The 23,414-nt window shown below is 54.7% G+C and overlaps 1 protein-coding gene across 4 annotated transcripts in view; it reads left to right on the top strand.

Moving 5' to 3' along the window:
- The window catches only part of MYH11 (myosin heavy chain 11), a 124,452-nt gene extending 101,231 nt beyond the window's left edge, over positions 1–23,221 (top strand). For 2 of the 4 annotated variants that reach the window (XM_049638305.1, XM_049638304.1), the window contains exons 26-41: positions 1,425–1,637; positions 3,105–3,249; positions 5,670–5,876; positions 7,300–7,404; positions 7,493–7,645; positions 7,872–8,120; positions 9,889–10,101; positions 10,429–10,641; positions 10,877–11,038; positions 11,425–11,553; positions 11,867–11,955; positions 12,392–12,515; positions 13,102–13,310; positions 14,505–14,613; positions 14,695–14,867; positions 22,520–23,221. In XM_049638305.1, the coding sequence (XP_049494262.1) occupies positions 1,425–1,637; positions 3,105–3,249; positions 5,670–5,876; positions 7,300–7,404; positions 7,493–7,645; positions 7,872–8,120; positions 9,889–10,101; positions 10,429–10,641; positions 10,877–11,038; positions 11,425–11,553; positions 11,867–11,955; positions 12,392–12,515; positions 13,102–13,310; positions 14,505–14,613; positions 14,695–14,867; positions 22,520–22,652 (2,626 nt within the window). In that variant the 3' untranslated portion in view covers positions 22,653–23,221. Of the gene's footprint in view, positions 1–1,424; positions 1,638–3,104; positions 3,250–5,669; positions 5,877–7,299; positions 7,405–7,492; positions 7,646–7,871; positions 8,121–9,888; positions 10,102–10,428; positions 10,642–10,876; positions 11,039–11,424; positions 11,554–11,866; positions 11,956–12,391; positions 12,516–13,101; positions 13,311–14,504; positions 14,614–14,694; positions 14,868–17,575; positions 17,851–19,037; positions 19,077–22,519 lie in introns of those variants that run through there. The other 2 variants (XM_049638307.1, XM_049638306.1) reach the window with 2 other exon arrangements.
- The last annotated feature ends 193 nt before the right edge of the window (positions 23,222–23,414 follow it).

Raw genomic sequence — 23,414 nt, 5'->3', positions numbered from 1 at the left:
AGTGCCACTGACTTTCTTCTGTCCCCGCCGAGCCCATCCTGTCTCTGTGTGTCCCCTGCTCCCGCCGCGTCTGCCCCTCAGACCTCCAGGCCTCTGTCATCTCCAGTTGCCCATGGAGTCCATTCCACTGGCATGTCAAGCACCAAGTGCCCGAGGCCAGGATGAGCCTCCTGCCCCTCCCTCCTAGGGCCCTTGCCATCAATGCCCGTCTCCCCTGACTTTTGCCCACCGCTCTCCTCCCGCCCCTGGCTGCAGCAGCCCCCAGATCCCACCAGTCCTTTGGAAGGGGTGGTGACCCCATTCCCTGTTTGCCCTTCTCCCTGGCTGGGTTCATGCCTCATACTGGGAATCTTGCAGCCCCAGCTAAGGGTTGTTTTCCTATTCGCTGCGTGCCGGGGTCTTTCCAGACGGTATGTTCTTTCACACCTGGCCGGTACGCTGCTGTGATCTCCACGTCACTGAGCAGGAAGCCGTGCTTGGGGACGTGAAGGAACGTGTGATTGTCACACAGTCTTGCGGAGGCGGGGCTGGGGTGAAAGCCCCAGAACTTTCTGACTGATCCCCTGGCCAGGTCTATCTCTTCCAGCGTGGGCTGCGGGGGGAGTGAGGGCGATGAACCGCAAACATCACCTGGGGCGTAGACCCATGCTGGCTTGTGCAGGGAAGGCCGGCTTCCTTAGCTTGGTGCTCAGAGGGCCCCCCCCCCCGTCCCCCACCGCCACGTACAGCCGGACCCAGCTGACCATCTAGCTTTCTCTCTTAGCTGCTCCCCATTCCCAAGCTCCCTACCATCTCACCTGCCCCTGCCCTGTGCAATCTTGCCTCTGTGCCCTCTCTTCACGCTTTTCCCTTCCCACCCACCACGGCAAAACAAGAGCCCGGCTCCACCGTGCGTCAGGAGGGAGCTGCCTTCCATGAAAGTCCTCACGTGCTCCCGGCCATTTGGACGATGCTTCTCCCGTCCCACCTTGACCCACGGTTGCTGCCTCCCCCACACTGGGGGCCCTGGTTTTAATACCTCCCCGAGCAATGGCACTCAGCCACGGTTAGAGCAAAGAGGAGAAAGGAAAACGAGTAGTTGCTAGGGAGAAATAATTGTCCGATGTTTACAAAGCATCTGTTGAGCACCTGCTGTGTACTAGGTGCCTTGCTAGTCTGGGGCCATGCTCTGCACACACACACACACACACACACACACACACACACATACTCACCACTGTTTGTGGACATCAGACGAGTCCTAATGTGCACGCAGTCCAACCTAGCAGGAAGGGGTCCACCGTGTCTCGGGGACATGGGGGGAACATGCTTTTGATATCCAAGGACCAGGATTATCTGGTCCTGGAAACAATTTTTGGCCACACCGTGAGATCTCGGGGGCCAGAGACCCCAGGGCCTTCACCATGCTGGTCTGTCGCTGGCAGGCTGGACGATGAAATCGCTCAGAAGAACAACGCTCTCAAGAAGATCCGGGAGCTGGAGAGTCACATCTCAGACCTGCAGGAGGACTTGGACTCAGAACGGGCCGCGAGAAACAAGGCCGAGAAGCAGAAGCGGGACCTGGGGGAGGAGCTGGAGGCGCTCAAGACGGAGCTGGAGGACACGCTGGACAGCACGGCCACCCAGCAGGAGCTCAGGTGGGAGACCGGCCGTGGAGCCGCCCCCGCCCCGCCGCGTGCATCAGGTGGCTGGTGGACAGGGGCAAACCCAGAGCGGATCCTGAATGACAGGGTTCCTTGGGCCCTACGGTTACCGCCTTGGGTTTTTTTCTTTATTTATTCTGAGAGAGAGTGCGAGAGCAGGGGAGGGGCGCAGAGAGAGAGAGAGAGAGGGAATCCCAAGCAGGCTCTGCACTGTGAGTGTGGAGCTCGACGCAGGTCTCGTACTCACGAGCTGGGAGATCATGACCTGAGCCAAAATCAAGAGTCCGAAGCTCAACCAACTGAGCCACCCAGGCACCCCTGTGATACATTTTTAAAATAACATTTGTTGGATCTGTCCTTAAGATTTGCTACGGGCTAACAGACACCAGCAACAACAACAACAAAAACACCCCCAAAACAAAGAAACCAAAAGACCCAGAACAGAAACAGATCACTTGTTGGATAATGAATGCTGAGTTCAATGAAAGTAGGTCACTTATTCATTCAACAAACATGCAAATGGATTTTGAGTGCATCCTTTATCAGGTGCTGTGCTAACTCTGAGGTTGATGTCCCGCACTTCAGGTTTTGTGCCACACCTGTCACCTGGGCCCAGAAGCCAGCAGTTTTCTGCCCCCTTCCCACCTGGCCAATGACACAGAAAAGCCCTTGGTGTAGTCTTCAAATGCACGAGCTCAAAGCCAGATCATTTGGGTTCAGATTCTGGCTCTATGACACAGTGGATGTACCAACATGGGCTAAGAATCTCTTAGCCTTAGATTTCTCCTCTGTAAACTGGAAAAATTAATGTATCTCCCTCTAAGGGTCACTCTGAAGATTATACGAGATGATGTCTATAAAGAACTTAGGGCAGGGCGCCCGGGTGGCTCAGTTGGTTGAGCATCTGACTTCCGCTCAGGTCACAATCTTGCCATTTGTGAGTTCCAGCCCTGTGTCAGGCTCTGTGCTGACAGCTTGGAGCCTGGAGCCTGCTTCGGATTCTCTATCTCCCTCTCTCTCTGTCCCCCGCCCCCTTGTGCTTCCTGTCTCTCTCAAAAATAAACATTAAAAAAAAAAAGAACTTAGGTCAAGGCCTGGCATATAATAAGTAAGCTCAATAAGTAAGAGCTAATATTAATATTGGAGGAACATTTTGTAATTCACAGATGTTTTTTCAACACGATTTTGAGTATTCTGTGTATTTATTTGCTGGCCTTGAGGTGTATTTTTGTGCTGGCCTTGAGAGTTTCTGGGCAGGTGACATGCTCTTTACTTTGCAGCTGAGGAAATGCCCGGTCCAGAGAGGTTAGGGGACTCAGCCGAGGTCACACAGCCAGGGAGGGCTGATGATGGGGACTTCAGCTCTGGGTCCCCGGAGAGCTCTTGTTGCTTTGCACGGCACTGTCGGAGGTGAGCCCCGGTTTCCGGCCGACTGCCATCCACGGTGTTCTTCCTGCCCAGGGCCAAGAGGGAACAAGAGGTGACGGTGCTGAAGAAGGCCCTGGATGAGGAGACCCGGTCCCACGAGGCGCAGGTCCAGGAGATGAGACAGAAGCACACGCAGGCAGTGGAGGAACTCACCGAGCAGTTGGAGCAGTTCAAGAGGGTAAGTGGTGATTCGTGTGTGTGTGTGTGTGTGTGTGTGTGTGTGTGTGTGTGTGTGTGTGTGACAGCATCATGCCGACAGCTTCACATAACCACGTATCAGGGTCTGTGCTGAGACGAATCACACACCACACAAGAGCCTCATGACCGTGGTGGCAGCCAGCATTTTTTCAGGGCGCGCCGTGCACGTATCCGTTAATCCTCACATCCACCTATGACGTAGGTACTCTTGAGCCCGTTTTACACACGAAGGAACTGAGGTCAAGAGTGTCTAGAGGCGGGGGCGCCTGGGTGGCTCAGTCGGTTGAGCATCCAACTTTAGCTCAGGTCGTGATTTCATGGCTCGTGGGTTCAAGCCCCACGTCAGGCTCTGTGCTGACAGCTCGGAGCCTGGAGCCTGCTTCGGATTCTGTGTCTCCCTCTCTCTCTGCCCCTCCTCCACTCATGCTCTCTCTTTCTCTCTCAAAAATAAACATTAAAAAAAAAAAGTGTCTAGAGGTGAGGAGACTCACCCAAGGTCACACAGCTAGTGACAAAGCCATGATTTGAACCCAGGCAGTGTAGCTGCCTGCCTACCTCTTGCCCACTCCGGGGCAGGGTCTACAACACCCTGCCCTCCGCCCCCGTTGCTTAGCCACAGTTGAGAACAACTTCTGGGTCACTTAAGATGGAGAACATTCTTTCCGTCTTAATGTCCCTGTAGGTTGGAGGAAAACAGCTAGCTCTCCGGCAGAGTTTGAAAATGACTGGATCTAGTCGTTCTTTTCCCTCGTGCTTGGCTATCTGGGGTGTGTGGGATTCGAGGCAGTTAAGTAGCCCGAGTCTGAATGCTTCACACCCAAAACTTCTTCTCCCTTGGGAGAATTTCCTTGTGTTTCCTTCCCAGGGGTGAGCTGTTTAGCTTGCGACATCTGGATGGTGTCCCTAAAGATCTGATTGCATCCCCCTCAGCACTATGGCTCCCCCGATCCCTGCCCTTTCTAGATATCCGCCCCCCCAAGCTAGACTAAATGGGCACAGCATTACCTAAAAATTGTGGGCAGTTTGGGTTTCTCTCGGCAGCCAAGGTCACTCTTCTTCCCTGAGGGGGTTTACTGAGCACCTTTCCGCCTCTTCTAGAAGAATCTCCAATTTTCCTGTACAAGAGAACAGTGGCAACAGTCCCTTACGTAGCACTGACTATGTGCCTGATACTGTTCCAATGCTTTCCAGACATGAGTTCATTTCATCTGGGGCCTTTGTTAAAATGCAGATGTCCGGGCCCCGTCTTCCACCCTCCTACAGGGGGGGTCTTAGGCCCAGTGTCTGAAAAGTGCAGGGCAAGACTGAGCCCCCCCCCCCCCCCCCGCACCTTCCAGGTGAGTAAAAGGACTCTTGTTAAGTGGGAGTTGAATACTAACGTTGAACACTGTGTCACTTCTTTGGACAAATAAGATTTGCTAATTGTCACTACACAACATACATTTTCTCTTACGGTGCTATGCTGAGTAAATGTGGTGAGAGTGAGACCCTTCTTGTTCCCGATCTTAGGGGAAAAGCTCTCACTTCTCCCCCACTGAGGATGTTTGTGTTTAGCTTGGGTTTTTTTGTTTGTTTAGAGATGGAGAGATAGAGATAGGAAGGGGCAGAGAGAGCATCCCTAGCAGGCTCCGTGCTATTAGCCCAGAGCCCAAGGTGGGGCTCAATCCCCTGAACTGTGAGATCGTGACTCAAGCCGAAATCTAGAATTGGACATTTAAGTGACTGAGCCATCCAGACGCCCCTAGCTTGTTTTTTGAAAATCAGAATTATTGAGGTCTGTGCAGTAAGACTCATCAGTTTTAACTGTATAGTTCAACTAATTTCGACAAACGTATGCATTTGTGTAACCACCACCCGTCATGATGGAGAACACTAGATTTTTTATTTTTAAACATTTTTAAATTTATTTTGAGAGAGACAGAGAGTGAGAATCCCCAGCAGGCTCTGAGCTGTCAGCGTAGAGCCAGATGTGGGGCTCAAACTCCCTAACCATGACATCAGGATCTTAGCCGAAAGCAACCAAGAGTTGGAAGCTTAACCTGAGCCACCCAGGCGCCCCACATTTTTTGAAAATGACGCTGGAATGCAGTTTTTTCTTTATTAAATGTTGGCAACAAAGAATAGGTCTATCGGGACATGACGACAGGTTGGATGTAGCTTGTGGAATGCTGGTTTGCAACCTTTGAGCTTTAGCAGAACAGAATGCAAAATGTCTCACCGTGACCGTGTGCCCCCCACACTGCTGCGTTTCTCCCTAGAGGGGACAAGCATGGGTCCCTGCACCTACCTGACCGGAGGGGAAGGGAAGGAGGAAGATCCACCAGTGATGGAGTTAGGTTCTTAACCCGCTTTCCTGGCCACAGCTGTAATGCCTTCCCTGCCCTGTGCTTCCCCGGCCAGGCCAAGGCCAACCTAGACAAGAACAAGCAGACGCTGGAGAAGGAGAACGCAGACCTGGCCGGGGAGCTGCGGGTCCTGAACCAGGCGAAGCAGGAGGTGGAGCACAAGAAGAAGAAGCTGGAGGTGCAGCTCCAGGAACTACAGTCCAAGTGCAGCGATGGGGAGCGGGCCCGGGCCGAGCTCAATGACAAGGTCCACAAGCTGCAGGTGAGCGGCCTGCATGGCCAGCGGCCCTTGGGGCCAGCCCTGGGGGGAACGAAGCTCTCCCCGGCTAACTGAAGTCTTTGGCTGCAGAGCAAGCTGGTTCCCTCTTGTAAGGTCCCTCGAGGAGAGGAGGGCTTCTCCCTCCTCAATTCACTCTTGAAAGGCCTTCTTCTGCTCCTTCAACAAGTCTATGAGTATTTGCTGTAGACCATGCACCATGTTTGACCCTGAGATACATCAGCAAGAAAGACACATTCCCTGCCCCCATAGAACTCTGACCTAGTGGAGGGAAAGGCGTTTATAATTCCATGAGTGAGTGTAAAATGACACTGTACGTAACTGGGGCGGGGGCTGGGGGGGCGGGGTCTGGCGGGGCGGGGTCTGGCCGGCGGGAGGAGGAGTCGGGAAAGGCTTCCCGAAGAAGGAGGTATCATCTGAGATAAGTAGAAGTCTACCAGGCGGAGGGGACAGCATGTGCAAGGGCCCAGTGGTTAGTGGGAAATCAGAAGAGACCACATAAGTGACGCTAGAAAGCTGAGCTGGCAGGGGAAACATGGTACAAGATGGGACGAGGGAGGTAGGTTGTGGCCAGATGACACAGGGCCTTCGAGGCCCTATTCTATGTACATTCATCTTTATTCCGTGCGACAAGTCGTCATTGATGGGTTTTAACCTGAGCAGTGACAAGGTCTCTCGGTCTTTGGTCTCAGTTAGCTTTGACTTAGACACTTGGCCTGACGTCCATTCATGGGACCCAGGCAGACTTTTGATAAATCGGTGTGCTTACAGCCTGGGACCAGGGGGCAGGGGGAGCATTAAGTAGGATTTCTTTCCACGTGCCGTTGAGAGCAGGGGTTCCGCTACCGTAACACAGGCAGTGTCCTGGAGACATAGAGTCCAGATTATTTACGTTCTCCTCGTAAGGGGGAGAGGATGGACGGTTGACTGATACCTCAGTAGAGGGCTTCTTACCTTTAGTGTCTGCATCTCTGGTTGGGGCATGAAGGTCAATGAAAGGGCAAAGAGTAGAGGTGAGGAAGAGAGTGGTGGGAACAGGGCCCTTGGAAGTAAAGGTGCCATCTGCGTCCCCCCTCCATCTTCAGGGAGCAGGCGAGTTGTCTAGACTCTCTAACCTGCTGCTTCATTTTTGCCAACCTTGGCGAGGATTCAGGGTCCATTTAGTAGGATCAGGAACAAGCCAATACAGTCTGGGGCTCAAAGAGGTTCTTAGAGCCAGGCTTCCCAACTTATAGGTGCTACACTTCCCTTGGGGGCCATGGGGTTACCATGATCAGGCCCCATAGCCCATGGCTATTTCTTAATCAGTGAATACAACGAGGCCTATCGTGTGAGTCGAGAGACCTTCTCTTACTTCCTAAGGATCCTGTTCTAGAGGGCTCTAACCACAGTCTCTTGGCACCCTCAGAATGAAGTGGAGAGTGTCACAGGGATGCTCAATGAGGCTGAGGGGAAGGCCATAAAACTGGCCAAGGATGTGGCATCCCTTGGGTCCCAGCTCCAGGACACCCAGGTGGGTATTCTGCCACGTGATTCAGAGGGAGCTGGGGTGTGGACTTCCTGGGGGTGGCTCCCTGAGACTTCCACATGGCATTTCGTAGGAGCTGCTTCAAGAAGAAACCCGGCAGAAACTCAATGTGTCCACCAAGTTGCGCCAGCTGGAGGACGAGAGGAACAGCCTGCAGGACCAGCTGGACGAGGAGATAGACGCCAAGCAGAACCTGGAACGCCACATCTCAACTCTGAACATCCAGGTGCTGGCCGTGTGTCCTTGCCTTTCTAGGTGTAAGCCTTGAAGGGTAGCTCAGGAGCTCGGGGAGGCTGTGGTTGAGCGTTGGCGCCATTTTGTTTGGCTCACTGGCTGCCCCTGCTGTTGAATTTCCTCCAGGAGGAGAAGGTGGTCTCTTGTCAGGGTGGAGTCAGGGATGGGACTCGCTCATTGGCCCTCCTTTTACCCCAACCCGGACACTGTCATTTTAGCTCTCCGATTCGAAGAAGAAGCTACAGGACTTTGCCAGCACCGTGGAGGCCTTGGAAGAGGGCAAGAAGCGGTTCCAGAAGGAAATCGAAGGCCTCACCCAGCAGTACGAAGAGAAGGCAGCTGCTTATGACAAACTGGAAAAGACCAAGAACAGGCTTCAGCAGGAGCTGGACGACCTGGTCGTCGATTTGGACAACCAGCGGCAACTGGTGTCCAACCTGGAGAAGAAGCAGAAGAAGTTTGATCAGGTAGGGGCTGGAGGGCCGTCGGCTCTGTTCACGGACACGGGCTGGGGCGGGAGGGTCTTTGAAGCAGCTGGTGTGCCTGCCATGTATGTGTCTCCCACCCATCCTCCCAAGGAAAGCTAGCTTGCCTTGGGTGACCATGAAGCATCGGGGCTCCTAGGTCAGAGCGAGGAGAGCACTGGCTCTTGGACGTGACTTCCAGATATCCCCACCACCAGGGCCACCTGCGACCCCAGGGATGCCTTAGTTTCTAGCCCTGAGAAGGAAGGAAATTTATTTCACTTAACAAGTATTTATCGAGTGCCTCCTGAATACTCCACATAATTTAATGTTCCACCTTTCCATACCACTTCCCCCAACATTTCATGATGAAGAATTTCACGCACACAGCAAAGCTGAAGCACCGAAGAGTGAACACCTGTATACCCACCAAGTAGATTGGATCATTAATGTTTTACCAAATTCGGATGAACTGTCTCTGTCATTGGATGCATTTCAAAGCAAATGACAGATTTCCCCCTCTATACTTCAGCACTGTGTGTCTTAACTGGAGTTCTTCTTTAACAGAAAATTTTGCTTCTTGTGTATACATGCAAATGCACAAATCTCAAGTATCCACTCACTGGAGTTCTGGTAAATGCATAATACACCCATGTGGCCCAAACCCTTAAAAAAATGCCAACTTTTAATACGCTACTCAGATTTAGCAAAGCTGATTTGGTGTGCAAGTGACTTGGGATGATCCTCGAAATCAATCTGGGGATTGTTTTGGGAGGCCAATGCCAGAGGTGTGGGGGCTCACTGCCCCTCCCCGCCTGGGCTCAGGGGAGCAGGCTTCCAGGTGTGACGCTGGCTGTGTCCTTCTCCATCTCAGGCGGCCAGCCTGTCTTCACTGCTTCCACTAGGCTGCCCCATTACTGGCTTGAGGGCCTGGGGTCGCTTCTTTTATTTCCCTGTCATACGTCACGTAGGCTTTTGTGCTGACTGCTGTTTTGGGGGCCCCTATTACTTACCTGTCTTCGCTCACTTCTCAAAGCCTGGTTTTTGGATGTGTCAGTGTATACGCTTATGCCGCTGTCTGTGCGGATGACATTAACGTCGGCCTGGAGTGTTCCTTGAACTGCCTCTCCAAGCACAGAGCTAAGTATGTGCCGCTCTGTCCACACGCTCACCCTTTCCCTACTCTGGCTCAGAGAGTGCTTTTGAGGGCTGGAGATGAGTGGCCATGATAAAAAGAATTAGTGGCCTCTGGCAGGATTAAATGTCACTGTGACCTAGTAGTATGTTCGAACCAGCATGGGCAGTAAGGGCAGCATTAGTGATTTCAAAGCACAGAGACTCAGCAGGTGCTGGCTGTAAGGTCCACCTACTAGAAGTCAGAAGGAAGCTCTTTATTAACTATCTGCCTAGATGCCTTAAGGACTTCCACCTGCCCCTGAAAAAAATTCAGGCAGGAGGCTGCATGCGCTTATTTGCAATTGAAAGGGAGCCTGGGTGGCTCATTGGGCTAAGCGGCTGAGCGTCAGACTCTTGGTTGTGGCTCAGGTCATGATCTCTAGGTTTGTGGGTTCGAGCTCCGCGTCGGGCTCTGAGCTGACGGTGCGCAGCCTGCTTCAGATTCTCTCTCTGCCTCTCTCCCTCCCTCTCTCTGCCCCTCCCTGCTTATGCTTTCTCTGTCTCTCCAAATGAATAAAGTTATTTTAAAAAGAAAAAAAAAAAAAAAAGGGAAGCCGAACTTCACCTCCGGGGCTGGGCTTCCGTTGTGTTGTAGTTGTTAGCCGAGGAGAAGAGCATCTCTTCCAAATACGCGGATGAAAGGGACAGAGCCGAGGCAGAAGCCAGGGAAAAGGAAACCAAGGCCTTGTCGCTGGCGCGAGCCCTCGAAGAGGCCCTGGAAGCCAAAGAGGACCTCGAGAGAGCCAACAAAATGCTCAAGGCCGAGATGGAGGGCCTGGTCAGCTCCAAGGATGACGTGGGCAAGAACGTAAGTGGCTCCTCCGTGTCTGTGCCTGTCCACAGGTCACCAGCCCCCTCCCCACTATGCATTACCCACGGGGCGGGACGCGGGCACCCTGAGCCTCTTCCACGGGACAGGACCATCAGGACTGAAGGCCGTCAGGCAGACGGGGACTGGTTGGAAACAGCACTTGGGGGGGGGGCCCCAAGGAAGACTTTGGCCTTGACTCTTGGGCCTGCCGCCCCGGGGGGGGGGGGGGGGGGGGGCGGCGAAAGCCATCTGTGTGACTTTACAGAGCTGCCCGTCCCCGCGGGTTGCCTGAGCGTCTTCATGAAGTCTCCCCTCCCGCGAAAGGTCCACGAGCTGGAGAAGTCCAAGCGGGCCCTGGAGACCCAGATGGAGGAGATGAAGACCCAGCTGGAGGAGCTGGAGGATGAGCTGCAGGCCACGGAGGACGCCAAGCTGCGGCTCGAGGTCAACATGCAGGCCCTCAAGGGCCAGTTTGAGCGGGACCTCCAGGCTCGGGATGAGCAGAATGAAGAGAAGAGGCGGCAGCTCCAGAGGCAGGTAGTCCGGGTGGGGGGATGCGGGGCGGGGAGGCAGCGGGGCCCGGACCCAAAGAGACTTGGTTCTCTCAGCCGCCTGCAACCTGGGGACGAGCAGACCCCTCCTGGGGGGGCAGGGTGGGGGAGCTGTGCCCCCCCCCCCGGCCCCGGAAGCTCTCCAAATGCCGGCCGCGGTGGGGGTAGGGCCTCCGAGGGACGGCCCGGCCCAGCAGCGCCCCCCTCCCCCCCTCGCTCAGCTGCACGAGTACGAGACAGAACTGGAAGACGAGAGAAAGCAACGTGCCCTGGCAACGGCGGCCAAGAAGAAGCTGGAAGGGGACCTGAAGGACCTGGAGCTGCAGGCCGACTCGGCCATCAAGGGCCGGGAGGAAGCCATCAAGCAGCTGCGGAAACTGCAGGTGGGGGATGCGGGGCACGGGCCGAGGCAGGGGGTGGCTCCCCACTGGAGGGGAAGCCGGGCCAACAGCCGCAGGACGCAGGCCTGTCACGGGTGCCTGAATATTCAGCTGGGGTTTTCCACCGTGGTTCAGCCTCGGGGGGCCGTTTCCCGCCCTGGGTAAGGCACGATCACCAGGCCTTTGGCCAAGGCCCTCGGACCACATGGCCATGTTTAGGTCTGCTGAGCCCCTCCGGAACGGTGCCCCCCGACAGCAACCTGGCCCCGTGAGGTGGGGTGGGTGGGCCACGGGGACCTCTCTGTGGTTGATCTGAACTTCCTCGGGGCTGGTGTGGAAAGATGGTGAGTTAGGATCTCTTGGCTTGTCCCTCCTGTTGACTCACGCAGGCCCAGATGAAGGACTTCCAGAGAGAGCTGGAAGATGCCCGTGCCTCCAGAGACGAGATCTTTGCCACCGCCAAAGAGAATGAGAAGAAAGCCAAGAGCTTAGAAGCCGACCTCATGCAGCTACAGGAGGTAGAGCCTTCTCGATGTGGGCCTTGGGGCGGGGGGGTACTGTGGGCAGAGCCCGTGGCAGCCACGCACCTCTTTCCCTCCTCCAGCACTCCACAGGGGCGGGCCCCTGGAGTGACGACAGGGGCAGACGTGGGATTTTCTCCTGTCCGGGACACGCAGGGCCTCCCCTGAGCTCAGAGGCGGCTCAGCCGCTTTCCAGGGTGGCCGTGGCCGTAGAAACTGCTGGGGTCTGGAGCAGGTGGCTTTTCGCTGGGGTTCAGCCCTTGCCCGGCAGATCAGCGGTTTCCCCCCTCCCCTCCCCCGTGCTGTCCAGGATCTGGCCGCGGCTGAGAGGGCTCGCAAACAGGCCGACTTGGAGAAGGAGGAACTGGCGGAGGAGCTGACCAGCAGCGTCTCAGGAAGGTAGGGGGCCGCATCGGGAGAAGGGGGTCCCAGGGTCAGATGAGGACAGAGAGGCAGCTCATGGAAGAGACTCCTGAAAATGACAGTGTCCAGCCAAGCTTCTCACAAGGGTCTTGACCCCCTTTGGGCATGTAGCCAGTTTCATTCGTTCTGAACGAACAGCATGGTGAGGAGGGGGCACGGGGGGGGGGGGGACATCCAAGAGGAGAGAGCTCGTCTTTCCTCCAGGCCCGGCTTTGCCGATACCGACAGGATAGAGTCCCGGCTCCCTACTTCCCAGATGTGTGACTTTGGACAAGTGTCTGAGCCTCGCTGGGCCTCAGTTTCCTTTTACAAAGGAGGGCGACTCCAAGGCATCACCTCACTCCTCCACACAGAAGCTATTTCCTAAGCCAGAGGGAGGCTGGAGCCCCAGACCCGCCTGCATTTCCCTTAGGAACACACTTCAGGACGAGAAGCGCCGCCTGGAGGCCCGGATCGCACAGCTGGAAGAGGAGCTGGAGGAGGAGCAAGGCAACATGGAGGCCATGAGTGACCGCGTGCGGAAGGCCACGCAGCAGGTGGGGGCGGAGCAGGGCCAGGCTGCACCCTGTCACACGCCCCACACTGCTGCACCGCAAGCTCGGGGTTGGGGTGGAGAGCGGGGAGACGGGAGCAGGGGTCAAGCGCATCTGCTCCCTGCACCCTCTCCCTCCCCGCGTGGGCACGGGGGCCCCCGTCGCCATCTCATCAGGCGGCCAGCGTATGTCTGGCTCCCTCCGGCAGACAACGTGGGCCTGGAGAAAGGGCCTGGGGGGGTCTCCTTCTTGCTGTCGCCCCAGCCTCTGGCCCCGGCCTTACACCAGTGAGCACTCAGTGACATTACTAAGCACCAGCTCTGCAACAGGTGCTGGGGCCCCGCCTTGTGACCTGGAGACAGGGAGCCTGGGTGGCCCCAGGACGCTGCCTTTTGTGCTGCACCTTAAAGGAGGCCCAGGAAGGAACTGGTGGCTGGAGGAGGTGGGGAGGGCTCCTGGGTGCCCCCGCCCCAGAGACCCACGTCGAAGCCCACCAAGGCTGGAGGCCACAGGCGTAGTGGGTCCTCTCAGTGGACCCGCCCCCCCACTCCCGTGCCCTCCACCCCCTGACTTTCACTGCCCTCCGCAGGCTGAGCAGCTCAACAACGAACTGGCCACGGAGCGCAGCGCGGCCCAGAAGAACGAGAGCGCAAGGCAGCAGCTCGAGCGGCAGAACAAGGAGCTCCGAAGCAAGCTGCAAGAGATGGAGGGGGCCGTCAGGTCCAAGTTCAAGTCCACCATTGCGGCACTGGAGGCCAAGATCGCGCAGCTGGAGGAGCAGGTGGAGCAGGAGGCCAGGTACGCGGGGCGCGGGCTCCAAAGAGCGGTCTGCTGGCCAGGAGTACACGGCCGTCGGGGCTCAGGCTCTCTGGACATCTGTCCTGGCTGGGGAATGAGCCCAGTGGTCCCCACGCCGCAGCTGTGTGTGGAGAACCGCGTGTGAACACGGGAGCGAGGCAGGCCTGGCCCTGAGAAGGCCCGTCCCAAACGGCCCTGAGTGGCAGGGGTCCTCCGTGAGGTCCGCTAGCCTTCTCGCGAGCACAGTGGCTATGCCTGGCCTGTGTTCAAGGGATGTCGTGTTCACGGCCACCCAGGAAAGTGCAGATCAGCAACCCCATTCAGCACGTGCCAATGTGGTCAGGCTTCTCGTTATAAAGAGAAAATAAGGGGCGCCTGGGTGGCGCAGTCGGTTAAGCGTCCGGCTTCAGCCAGGTCACGATCTCGCGGTCCGTGAGTTCGAGCCCCGCATCAGGCTCTGGGCTGATGGCTCGGAGCCTGGAGCCTGCTTCCGATTCTGTGTCTCCCTCTCTCTCTGCCCCTCCCCCGTTCATGCTCTGTCTCTCTCTGTCCCAAAAATAAAAAATAAAAAACGTTGAAAAAAAAAAATTTAAAAAAAATTTAAAAAAAAATAAATAAAAAAATAAAGAGAAAATAAGATCACGGCCCATCTGTGACCATCAGACTACGAGGATTCTGACCCACTTTTTTTTTTTTTGGTAGTGGCTTTCTTGCCAACTCACAGACCATACAAAAATTCAGCCTTTTCACGTGTACAGCTCAATGGCCCTTTAGTATAGTTGTGGATAGCTGCACCCTCTGTACCGTCCAGCTTGGGACAGGTTCAACACCTCAGTAGGACACCCTGTACCCCCCTGGCCATCACCCTGACCTACCCCAGCCCTCTGCAACCACAGATCTGCTTTCTGTCTCTCTTGTCTCTTGTGGATGTTTCATGTAAGTGGAATCCCACAGTCTGTGCCCTTCTGCGACTGGCCTCCCTCCCTGTGTCTTCGAGGTTCGCCCATGTGGTAGCAGACACAAGTGCTGCGTTCCTTTTTAAGGCCGAGTACTGTTCGTCTGATTTGGGGGGTGAGCCCTGATTTGGGGCCCCTCAGGGAAAGCGCTCACAGTGGGGGAGAGGCTGGTCGGGTCTACGTGCCAGGTGCAAGGGAGCCCATCCCCGCTTCGCCCCCCTCCTCCCCCCGTATGCAGAGAGAAGCAGGCGGCCACCAAGTCGCTGAAGCAGAAGGACAAGAAGCTGAAGGAGGTCCTGCTGCAGGTGGAGGACGAGCGCAAGATGGCGGAGCAGTACAAGGAGCAGGTAACCCGGGCCGCCGGCCTCTCCCAGCCCCGCAGGGACCCCACGGCGCCCCCTGCTCACCCCTGGGCCTCTCCCTGACAGGCAGAGAAAGGAAACGCCAAGGTCAAGCAACTCAAGAGGCAGCTGGAGGAGGCGGAGGAGGAGTCCCAGCGCATCAATGCCAACCGCAGGAAGCTGCAGCGGGAGCTGGATGAAGCCACGGAGAGCAACGAGGCCATGGGCCGCGAGGTGAACGCGCTCAAGAGCAAGCTCAGGTGAGGCTCACGGGCCTCGGGTGCCACAGGGAGTTTCTTTCCTGATGCAGAGGACACCCCCACCCCACCCCACCCCCGCCGCCCCCTGTTCCTTTCCAGGTTCTCCCCGCTCACCAGCACTCACGCGGCACCACTGTGTGCCAGGCACATGAACAGGCCCCGGACCCACCAGGGCCCTGCCTTGGAGCAGCGGACCCTCTGTTCGAAGGGGAGAGAGCATCCCAAGCAGGCACCGCGCTGTCAGCACAGAGCCCAATATGGGGCTCGATCTCACAAACCATGAGTTCATGGCCTGAGCCAAAATCGCAAGTCTGACACTTACCTGACGCAGCCACCCGAACGCCCCCTCGTGTGGTTTCTTTAATGATGCGCGTCCCTTCCCAGCCCACCCTTGGGCGAGGAGAAGGAGAGGGAGGCACACCCCTGTCTCCTCAATCCTTGTCCTCACTGCTGCATTGCCCGTGCGGGTCCCTTCTCTCTAGAACCTCTTTTCTGGGCTTTCTCTTGACCACTTTGGTCTAATCAGGGTCTTCCATCCCTGCTGTTTGGGTCGGATCATCCTGGCTCACAGGAGCTGGCCTGTGTTTGCAGGATGGGGCATGGCCCGCTCTGGATTGTGACAACCGCAAATGTCTCCAGCCGTTGCTCAGTTCCCCGGGTGGGGGGTGCGGTCGCCCGGGGGTCTCGAACCGCTGCCCTAACCAGGGCTGTTTTCTCTACCACGCCCCTGTCCCTCTGGGCCTGAAGCTGGATAGGCGACACCCCTGCTCCTCGGGCCTCCTTCCCACCTCCACTGGTTCCCAGAAGGCATGGGCCCCGAAGCTTCCTGTCACACTCACCCACACCCCTCCAGGGGGGTGATCCAGTCTCTTGCTTGGGTCCTTGGTCTTGTCTCCTCTGCGATCCTGCCACCCTATGGGCCTTAGCACTAGCTGTAACTTGCCCATCAAGCCCAGGCTCGGTGGTCGGTCCGCCTCGCACACACCCTCAGCACCCCAGACCCCCCCTGCTTTGAGGTATGCACTTGGTGAGTTAAACCAGACTTCCCACCTTCTGCTCAGGGAAAAGCCAACAGGCACACTGCCAGTTCGTGCTGGGCCTTGTCTGTCACCACAAGGAGCTGACCTCACTCGGTGCTGCCTGGGCCTGACTTCCCTCCCCCTTCCACTCTCTTGGACATCTGGTTTTCACTGTCTCCCCAGTCTCACCATCCCCACCCATCCTTACAAGCTCTCATGTCCCCGTCAACCCACCTTCCCCCAGCTGTGTCCATTTCTTCTACTCCGTTCCCGGGCTGAACTATCTAGCACCAACTAAGGTACACCTACCTCTCTTGTTCCCTCAAGGACGTCGCTCCAGAAATTCTCACCCTTCTCCTTTTCACCATTTTCACGTCAACAAAGTCATTCCAGGAGCTGAGAAAGCCTCTGAGCCCCACGCCTCCTGCTACCCTTTACCACGAAACCTTAATGGTCAGTCCTCAGTCCTCCCCGACTGAGCTGCAGCTTCCTCGACCCACACCGGGGTTTGTTCCTCCCCTCCGGGTGTCTTTCCTTGTCTCCTCTGCTGGTACCTCATCTCAAAGCCCGCCTGCCATTGGCCTGCCCCAGGGCGCCATCTTGGTTCTCTCTTCATCTCCTTTTCTGCTCACTCCTAGGTGACCTCACCCAGCCTGGTACCTTTTGAGTTCCACCCACAGCGTGTGGCTTCCTGGCCCAGACTTCTTCCTAGAACCCCAGACCTGCTTGCCCTTTCCCCTCAATGCCTCACAGGCAGCTTACACCTTGAGCTGAACCCCTTCACGCCCAAGTCAGCTTCCCTCACGGTCTCTGCCAGCTCACCAACTGGGCTGATAAGGCTGCTGTTGACCCAGTCCACTAATCTGTGCTCTTACTTTCTTTTTCCATCTCCCTTATATATAACATCCTATCTGCCATGGAATCTGATCAACTTCCTCTTAGAAACACTGTACATCCGGGCACCTGGGTGGCTCAGTCAGTTGAGCGTCTGACTTCAGCCCCGGTCATGATCTCATGGTTCATGAGTTCGAGCCCCGCATCAGGCTCTGTGCTGACAGCTCAGAGCCTAGAACCTGCTTCGGATTCTGTGTCTCCCTCTCTCTGTCCCTCCCCGGCTCATGCTCTCTGTAAAAAATAAAAACTTAAAAAAAAAATTAAAAAAAAAAAACACTGTACATCCACAATCCAAGAAACAAATGTTTCTTGCCATCCTCATCCAAGCTACCCTCTCCTACCATCTAGTAACTTTCACAGCTTGTGTTTCACTTGTGTTTATACTCCGTCTTTATAGTCTGTTCTCAACATGGCAGCCAGAGGGATCCTGTTTAAATAGATACAAGTCACAACCCCCCTTTGCTTGGAACCATCCAATGGCTTCCACCTCATTCAGACTGAAAGCAACACCTTTATGATGGTCGGTTCCACCAGGCCCTACGTGATCTCCATCCACCGCCTCCTAAATGAGCCCTCTGCCTCTACACATGCTGCCTGGGGCCTTGGCACGGGTGGTTCCCGCTGTCTGGAAGGCTCTTCCCCCAGCTCTCGGCATAGCTGGATCCCTCCTTCCTTTCCTTCAGGCATTTACACACCCACGTTAACCTGTCTACAACTTCCAACCTCACCCCCTGCAGTTCTCTTACTGATCTGTCACCATGTAACCTGCTGTTTATTTACTTATCTCATCGGCAGCTTTCACTCTGGCCCCATGAGCACAGAGGTTCTGTCTGCTTATTCGTCCCCAGTGTCTGGGATAGTGCTGGGCACAAACCTTCAATCACGGAGTCAGAGCTGATGTTTCCCTAAACTCATTTTCATACCACCTTGGCCATTTTGCCTTAGCCTTTTACTACCTGCACCATCGTTGACTTCACGGTGTCTTTGAAATTAACTGGTCTAATCATAAACACATCTATTTGCAAATAAAATTTACCATCCCTGTATCGTTAAACCAGCATCACCAGCAGCAACAGGTCGCAAACAAAATTAAAATACAGTGAGAACAAAACAATAATGGATTCTACCTATTCTGACTACAAGTTGATGACTAGGACCAGAAGGCCTCTTTCTCAGTTGACAAGGGACTGACAGAAGATGACGTTAGCACCGGATAGACCCTCCCTGACATAATGAGATGTATTTTAAAAAGAGTGGGAAAGGGAGCACTTTTCTCACTGTGCGATCGAGTTATCCAGGGGCACGCCCAGGAACCATCTGAAACCACCTGCCATTATCAACTCCAGACTCTGAGCATCACTGCAGGCAGGTGACGAGGGGACAGTCCAAACCCCTTTCAGAAGGCGGAGGATGGCTGGCGTGGGGTACAGGGCTTCGGGAAGGAGACCCCAGATCACACGAGGCTGGGGAGGACCTGTAGGTCCCCCCAGTGAAACAGAAACAAGATGTAACCTCTCAGGTCCACCAGGGGTTTGGGAGCAACCCCTAGGACAATGGTCAGCAAGACAGCTGTTCTCACATGGAGCTGTCCCCCCCCTCTCCCCTCCAGAATTTGCTTGGCTGGTGACCGAACCCTGCCCTCGTCGGTGCCAGGCGGGGGGGTGGGGAAGCAGTCAGCCGCTCTGGCTCTCACTGCTCCCTGTGGTCAGGACCCCTGATTCTCTTAGCACATGTTCAACGTACCTTGTGGGTTCTGCCCCCCAACAGCTGACCCTCCTGAGGGCCTACAGGCCGGTATGGAACAGACTATTTCTGACACTCCCGGTACGAGCATACCCTAAGGCAGGGTCAAGAGCGGTCACACCTTCCTGCCTCCTCTGTGTCCCACGTGCAAAACCTCAAGTCCAGCACTAGAGCCGTGAGTGAGGTTAGCAAGCCTGGCCAGCTCTCAGTGAACAAGGAAATGCGAAGCGAGTTTCATAGTCGTGCCGACCAGGTAAACCTCAACGTGAGCGCCTGTTAAAGAGCTGGGGCCGGCCTCTGCCACACCAGCAGACGTGAGCTTCTTAGCTGAACCAACAGCTTATGCGTGCCGGCCTCAGAGTTCTTGGTGACCCGTGCTTCTCTGCCAGGTTGACTTAGAAGTGCCTTTGATCATTTCATCGAAGGGAATGCCTTTGATGATTAAAAACGCACTTAGAGGACTCCCTCTCGTTGGCGGAGGATAACCACCAGAGACTCTCTCTCTCTGTTTCAGAGGCCCCCTTCCCCAGGAAACTCCGCAATGACTCACCAGGTACCATGCCTCCAGCTTCGCGGCTCATGTGTGTTGCACTTGGTTTCCACTTCCGTTCTGCCCTCCCGCCCTCCCAGTCCCTCCGACACCCTTTTTTGGCCCTCACGAACCTCCATGGGATTCCTGCAAAATCTGAAGGCCTGGATGTCTCAGTTCAAAACTCTCTTTGTCATAGCCAAGATCAGTACAACAAGACTTAATCTCTTGACCCGTCTTCCTTCCCTCCTTCTGCTTGGGCATCTGACACGGCACCAAATGTGTCCTCGTCACCGTGTGTTGACGAGCGCTTAAGAGGCTGCGTGTGTGTCACTCGGATTGTTGGTACCTGCATAAATGGGCCTCTCACACTTGGCAGTAGGACACTTGGCTTTGCTGTCCTCCTCCGTCTGGTTAAGATGCTGCACTGAGCGGGTATGACACTTCTACAGTCTGGGCCCTTTCGTGGAGAAGGGCCTCAAATCTGGTCCACAAATAACAATTCACGAGCACAGGTTCATGGGAACCACAGCCCGGCCTCTGGTTGTCCCCACGGCCGGGCTTTCATACGCATGTCTGCGAAAGAAATGGGCTCTCACTGCGCATTCTACAGTCGCTGGGGCCACGTGAGCCTTGAGCAAGGCCTAGCTGATAACGGCACTTTCCACACACTCAGACACTTGCTGGCCACTGCGCAGCCAAGCATGGTCCAGACAGAGCCTTTTCCAGGGGTCTTGCGAGCCCGTATACACAGCGGGGAATGGACAGGACACCCGAGACTCGAGGAAGGACACAGGGCCCTTCACATGACAGAGTTAAGAGGCCTCGACCAGCTTTTTCACACGTGACGTTAGGCAACCAGGGCCTGGTTTTCCTCTCATCTTCCTTGAGAGACCAAGCAGGCCCTGGCTTGTGTCCCTCTTCTCTTCTGGAGAAGTAGCTGTCGCTACCCAAATACTTAAAGCTGGATGAGGGACTGGCAGGAGCTCTAGGAAGAGTGCCCGGCCTCTAGAACACGGCTTTCTGAGCAGCGCTCCTGCCAGCTCAGGCTGGACGGTGGGACCCACTAGTCGATGGGAAAGTGAGTCCTTGCAAATCAGTGCTTCTGCTCTGGTGCTGGATCCCACCATGCCACTAGTGCCTCGGGGAAGTTCTCGGAGTCTGTGAATAGAAGCCAGACCCTCCAGGATCAGACACTTGAAGAAAATCTTTAGAAGGGGTCCCTTACTTCCTGTGACTGATGTAGCCAGTGCCCACCTCGGCCTTGGATTTGAAGCCAGTTCCTTCAGGAAGCGTACCTGAACCGGAAGACAGGCTCACAGGACAGGTGGCGGAGCAGGGGGCTAACAGTGACCCGGGACATGATTTACGTCTTAGATCAAAGGAACACATTTACACCTCAGCTCTTGTAGCTTGCAAATCCATACTGTCTCGGGAGGCCAAGAGTGCCGGGAGCCTGGAAGGGTAGGGGAGACAGTTTCCCAACCCCAGGCTGTCCCACCGAGTTTTGAACCAGGAGGATTAGAAGCGGGAGAGACGCGTGGAAGCTACTCTCCTTTCTGTCCTGTCCTCAGAGACCCTGCTTTCAGACCCACGTTCTTGGAAAGCACAGTGCTAGACTTTTTAAAAGGTCACTTCTAGAGAGGGTGATGGAAAGTTAGTTCCAAGGGCACAGGGTGCTTCTGAGCTTCCCTCTGACGTGAGTGAAGCTGGCCTGAGTCTTGAGCTGGGAGCGGCTACAACTTTATTCATCCCTGATCGTGGCCCCTCAGAAAGTACCATTCTCTGAACCTAGGCGGGTTTTCCCAGCCTGGGTTTCTCCCACCCTCAGACCCCAGAAGGCTCACGTTGGGACTCCCCTTCTCAGTGTTCAGGATGTTCTGGGCCTTCCTTTTGCCTCCAATCTTACCTCTCTGAGTTGTCTCTTTGGACTAAAGAATCTCTAACTGGGATGGACTCTCCCTCATAGCTTTCAAAAGTCCAGCCTCTGCGTGGTGAAGGTCATTTTTTTTTTTTTTTAATTTTTTTTAATGTTTATTTATTTTTGAGAGAGAGAGAGACAGAGCACGAGCAGGGGAGGAGCAGAGAGAGAAGGAGACACAGAATCTGAAACAGGCTCCAGGCTCTGAGCTGTCAGCACAGAGCCCGACGCGGGGCTCGAACTCACAAACCATGAGATCATGACCTCAGCCGAAGCCGGACGCTCAACCGACTGAGCCACCCAGGCGCCCCAAGCGGGTCATTTTTTATGACAAAAATTCTGCATTCCTCTTAGGCATCCTAAAATGATTAAGACCTGTCTTCTGATTCAGGTCAAACAGGGCCAGATCACCAGAGCCAAATAGGATTATTTGTTGTCGCAGAAAACACAGCAAACATTTCTTTCCTGGAGAGGACGCTGAGTGCTGGTTATCTGACTTCTCCTGCCACCTGCCTGCCCTCCTAACCAAAGCCACACTGCAGGTGACCTAGGCACACCCTGGCAGGAACTCAGGGCATCCGGCACTCCAGAGATGGGAGCCATAAGCACACAGAGAAAGGGGTATCCTACCAGCTAAAGCTAAAATACACCTTAGATTAACATGTCTAGCTTACTTTTCTAACACATATTCATTGGGCACCTATTATAGGCCATGCACGGTGCCTGTGTGGAGAGGAAAAATCAGACAAGATCTCTGTCCTGGGAGAACTCACACCGAGAATTCTGCTCTCAAACAAGCAGGGGACCCTGCGTTGCTTTAACCAGAGTGCACACCTCTGGCATCCGCACAGTGACCTCTTTCCCTCAATGCTGCCTTTGATGCTCATTTCCACCTTCTTCCGGTTGAGAACCTAAAACCCTCCCCTTTGTTCCCTTCTGAAGGCAAGGGGGTACAAAATGAGAACACGTTCTCCTTCACACCTGCTCCACAGGGTATGAATAAACCCACGGGGATGTGTCAGCCCCCACTTGATTCGTTTTTTTCTTTTCCAAATAAAGACCACAGAAGAGAATCCTGTGGGCCATCAGATGACCAAGCCCAATTTTTTTTTTTTTTGAGAGAGGTGTGGGGTGGGGGTGGGGGTGGGGGTGGGTTGGAGAGAGAGAGAGAGAGGGAGAAAATCTTAAGCAGATTCCACGCTCAGTGTGGGGCCTGATGTGGGGCTCGATCCACTACCCGGGATCATGACCTGAACAGATATCAAGAGTCAGAGGCTCAACTCACTGAGCCACCCAGGCACCCGCACCTTACTTTTTTTTTTTTTTTTAAAGCTGATTCTCTTGCTTTGAAAAATCTACTTTCCTCCCGTTCCAGCTGATTAAACGTTACCACACCTTGAGATAGGTCAGCCCTTGACTTTAACCTGAATATTTTCATTTCATTTCAGTTTGTCTGTGTTTGTTTTCTGTCCCTTTAAAAGCCTCTTCCAATCTCAAGAGGGGGGTTTCTGTACTAAAGAAACGTGTATTCTTTTAAAACCCACAGGCGAGGAAACGAGCCCTCCTTTGTTCCCTCTAGAAGGTCTGGAGGACGTCGAGTTATTGAAAACGCCGATGGATCTGATGAGGAAATGGACGCTCGCGATGCAGACTTCAATGGAACCAAAGCCAGTGAATAAACAACTTGCTGAAAACAGAACAAAACCAAACCCAGTGGACTCTGCTTAGCACTAAATCCATTTTCAAATTCCAAATGTCACAGACACCCCTCACAACGAATATAAAAAACACCACCCTGCGTCCAGGGTATCGATGGAGTTTTGAATGTTGTACCAAATGAGAAAAACCCAAGAAGCGACACAGACACCCCCGCTCCCCCCATCAGTGAATTGTGCAGAAACCTTGAGTTTTTAGGAAAATAGAACCACAGTAACTGATCACTGGCAACTTAGTTTACGTGAAACGGGGAGAAAGTCACCAAAATGGGTGCCACTGCCTCCCGCTCCCAAGACATTCCCTAGCCTGTCTACCCTTCCAACGTCTCGAGTGGGGCCCTGTTTGAGTTCTTTCCCCTCTTGGTTACCGCACGTCAGATGCACACAGTTCACCGAGACGAAGTGCCTTCGGTAGTCACATGAATTCAAAAGGAGACGCTGCTCCAGCGGGATGAGAGCAAGAATGTTACACTGTTTTATATGCACCCCGATTGTACTTAAGGACACCTTCACTAATAAAAGGTTATAAATCACTGGAGTGCAGTCGGCTCTTCTGTTGTTTTGTACAGAGTGAAAGAATGGGGTGTGTTCTTGCTTAATCCTTATGATGACCCTGGGAAGCCAGCGTTCATAAATGGGGAATCTGAGGCCTGGGGAGGGGAGATAAATTATCTGAGATCCCACAGCTGGCCAAAAAAAAAAAAAAAACCCAACAGCAAGCAAGCA

The sequence above is a fragment of the Panthera uncia genome, chromosome E3 (assembly GCF_023721935.1).
Source record: "Panthera uncia isolate 11264 chromosome E3, Puncia_PCG_1.0, whole genome shotgun sequence".
NCBI classification, from domain to species: Eukaryota; Metazoa; Chordata; class Mammalia; order Carnivora; family Felidae; genus Panthera; species Panthera uncia.
The sequence above is the reverse complement of the archived record's forward strand: the minus strand, read 5'-3'. Positions and strand labels throughout refer to the sequence as shown.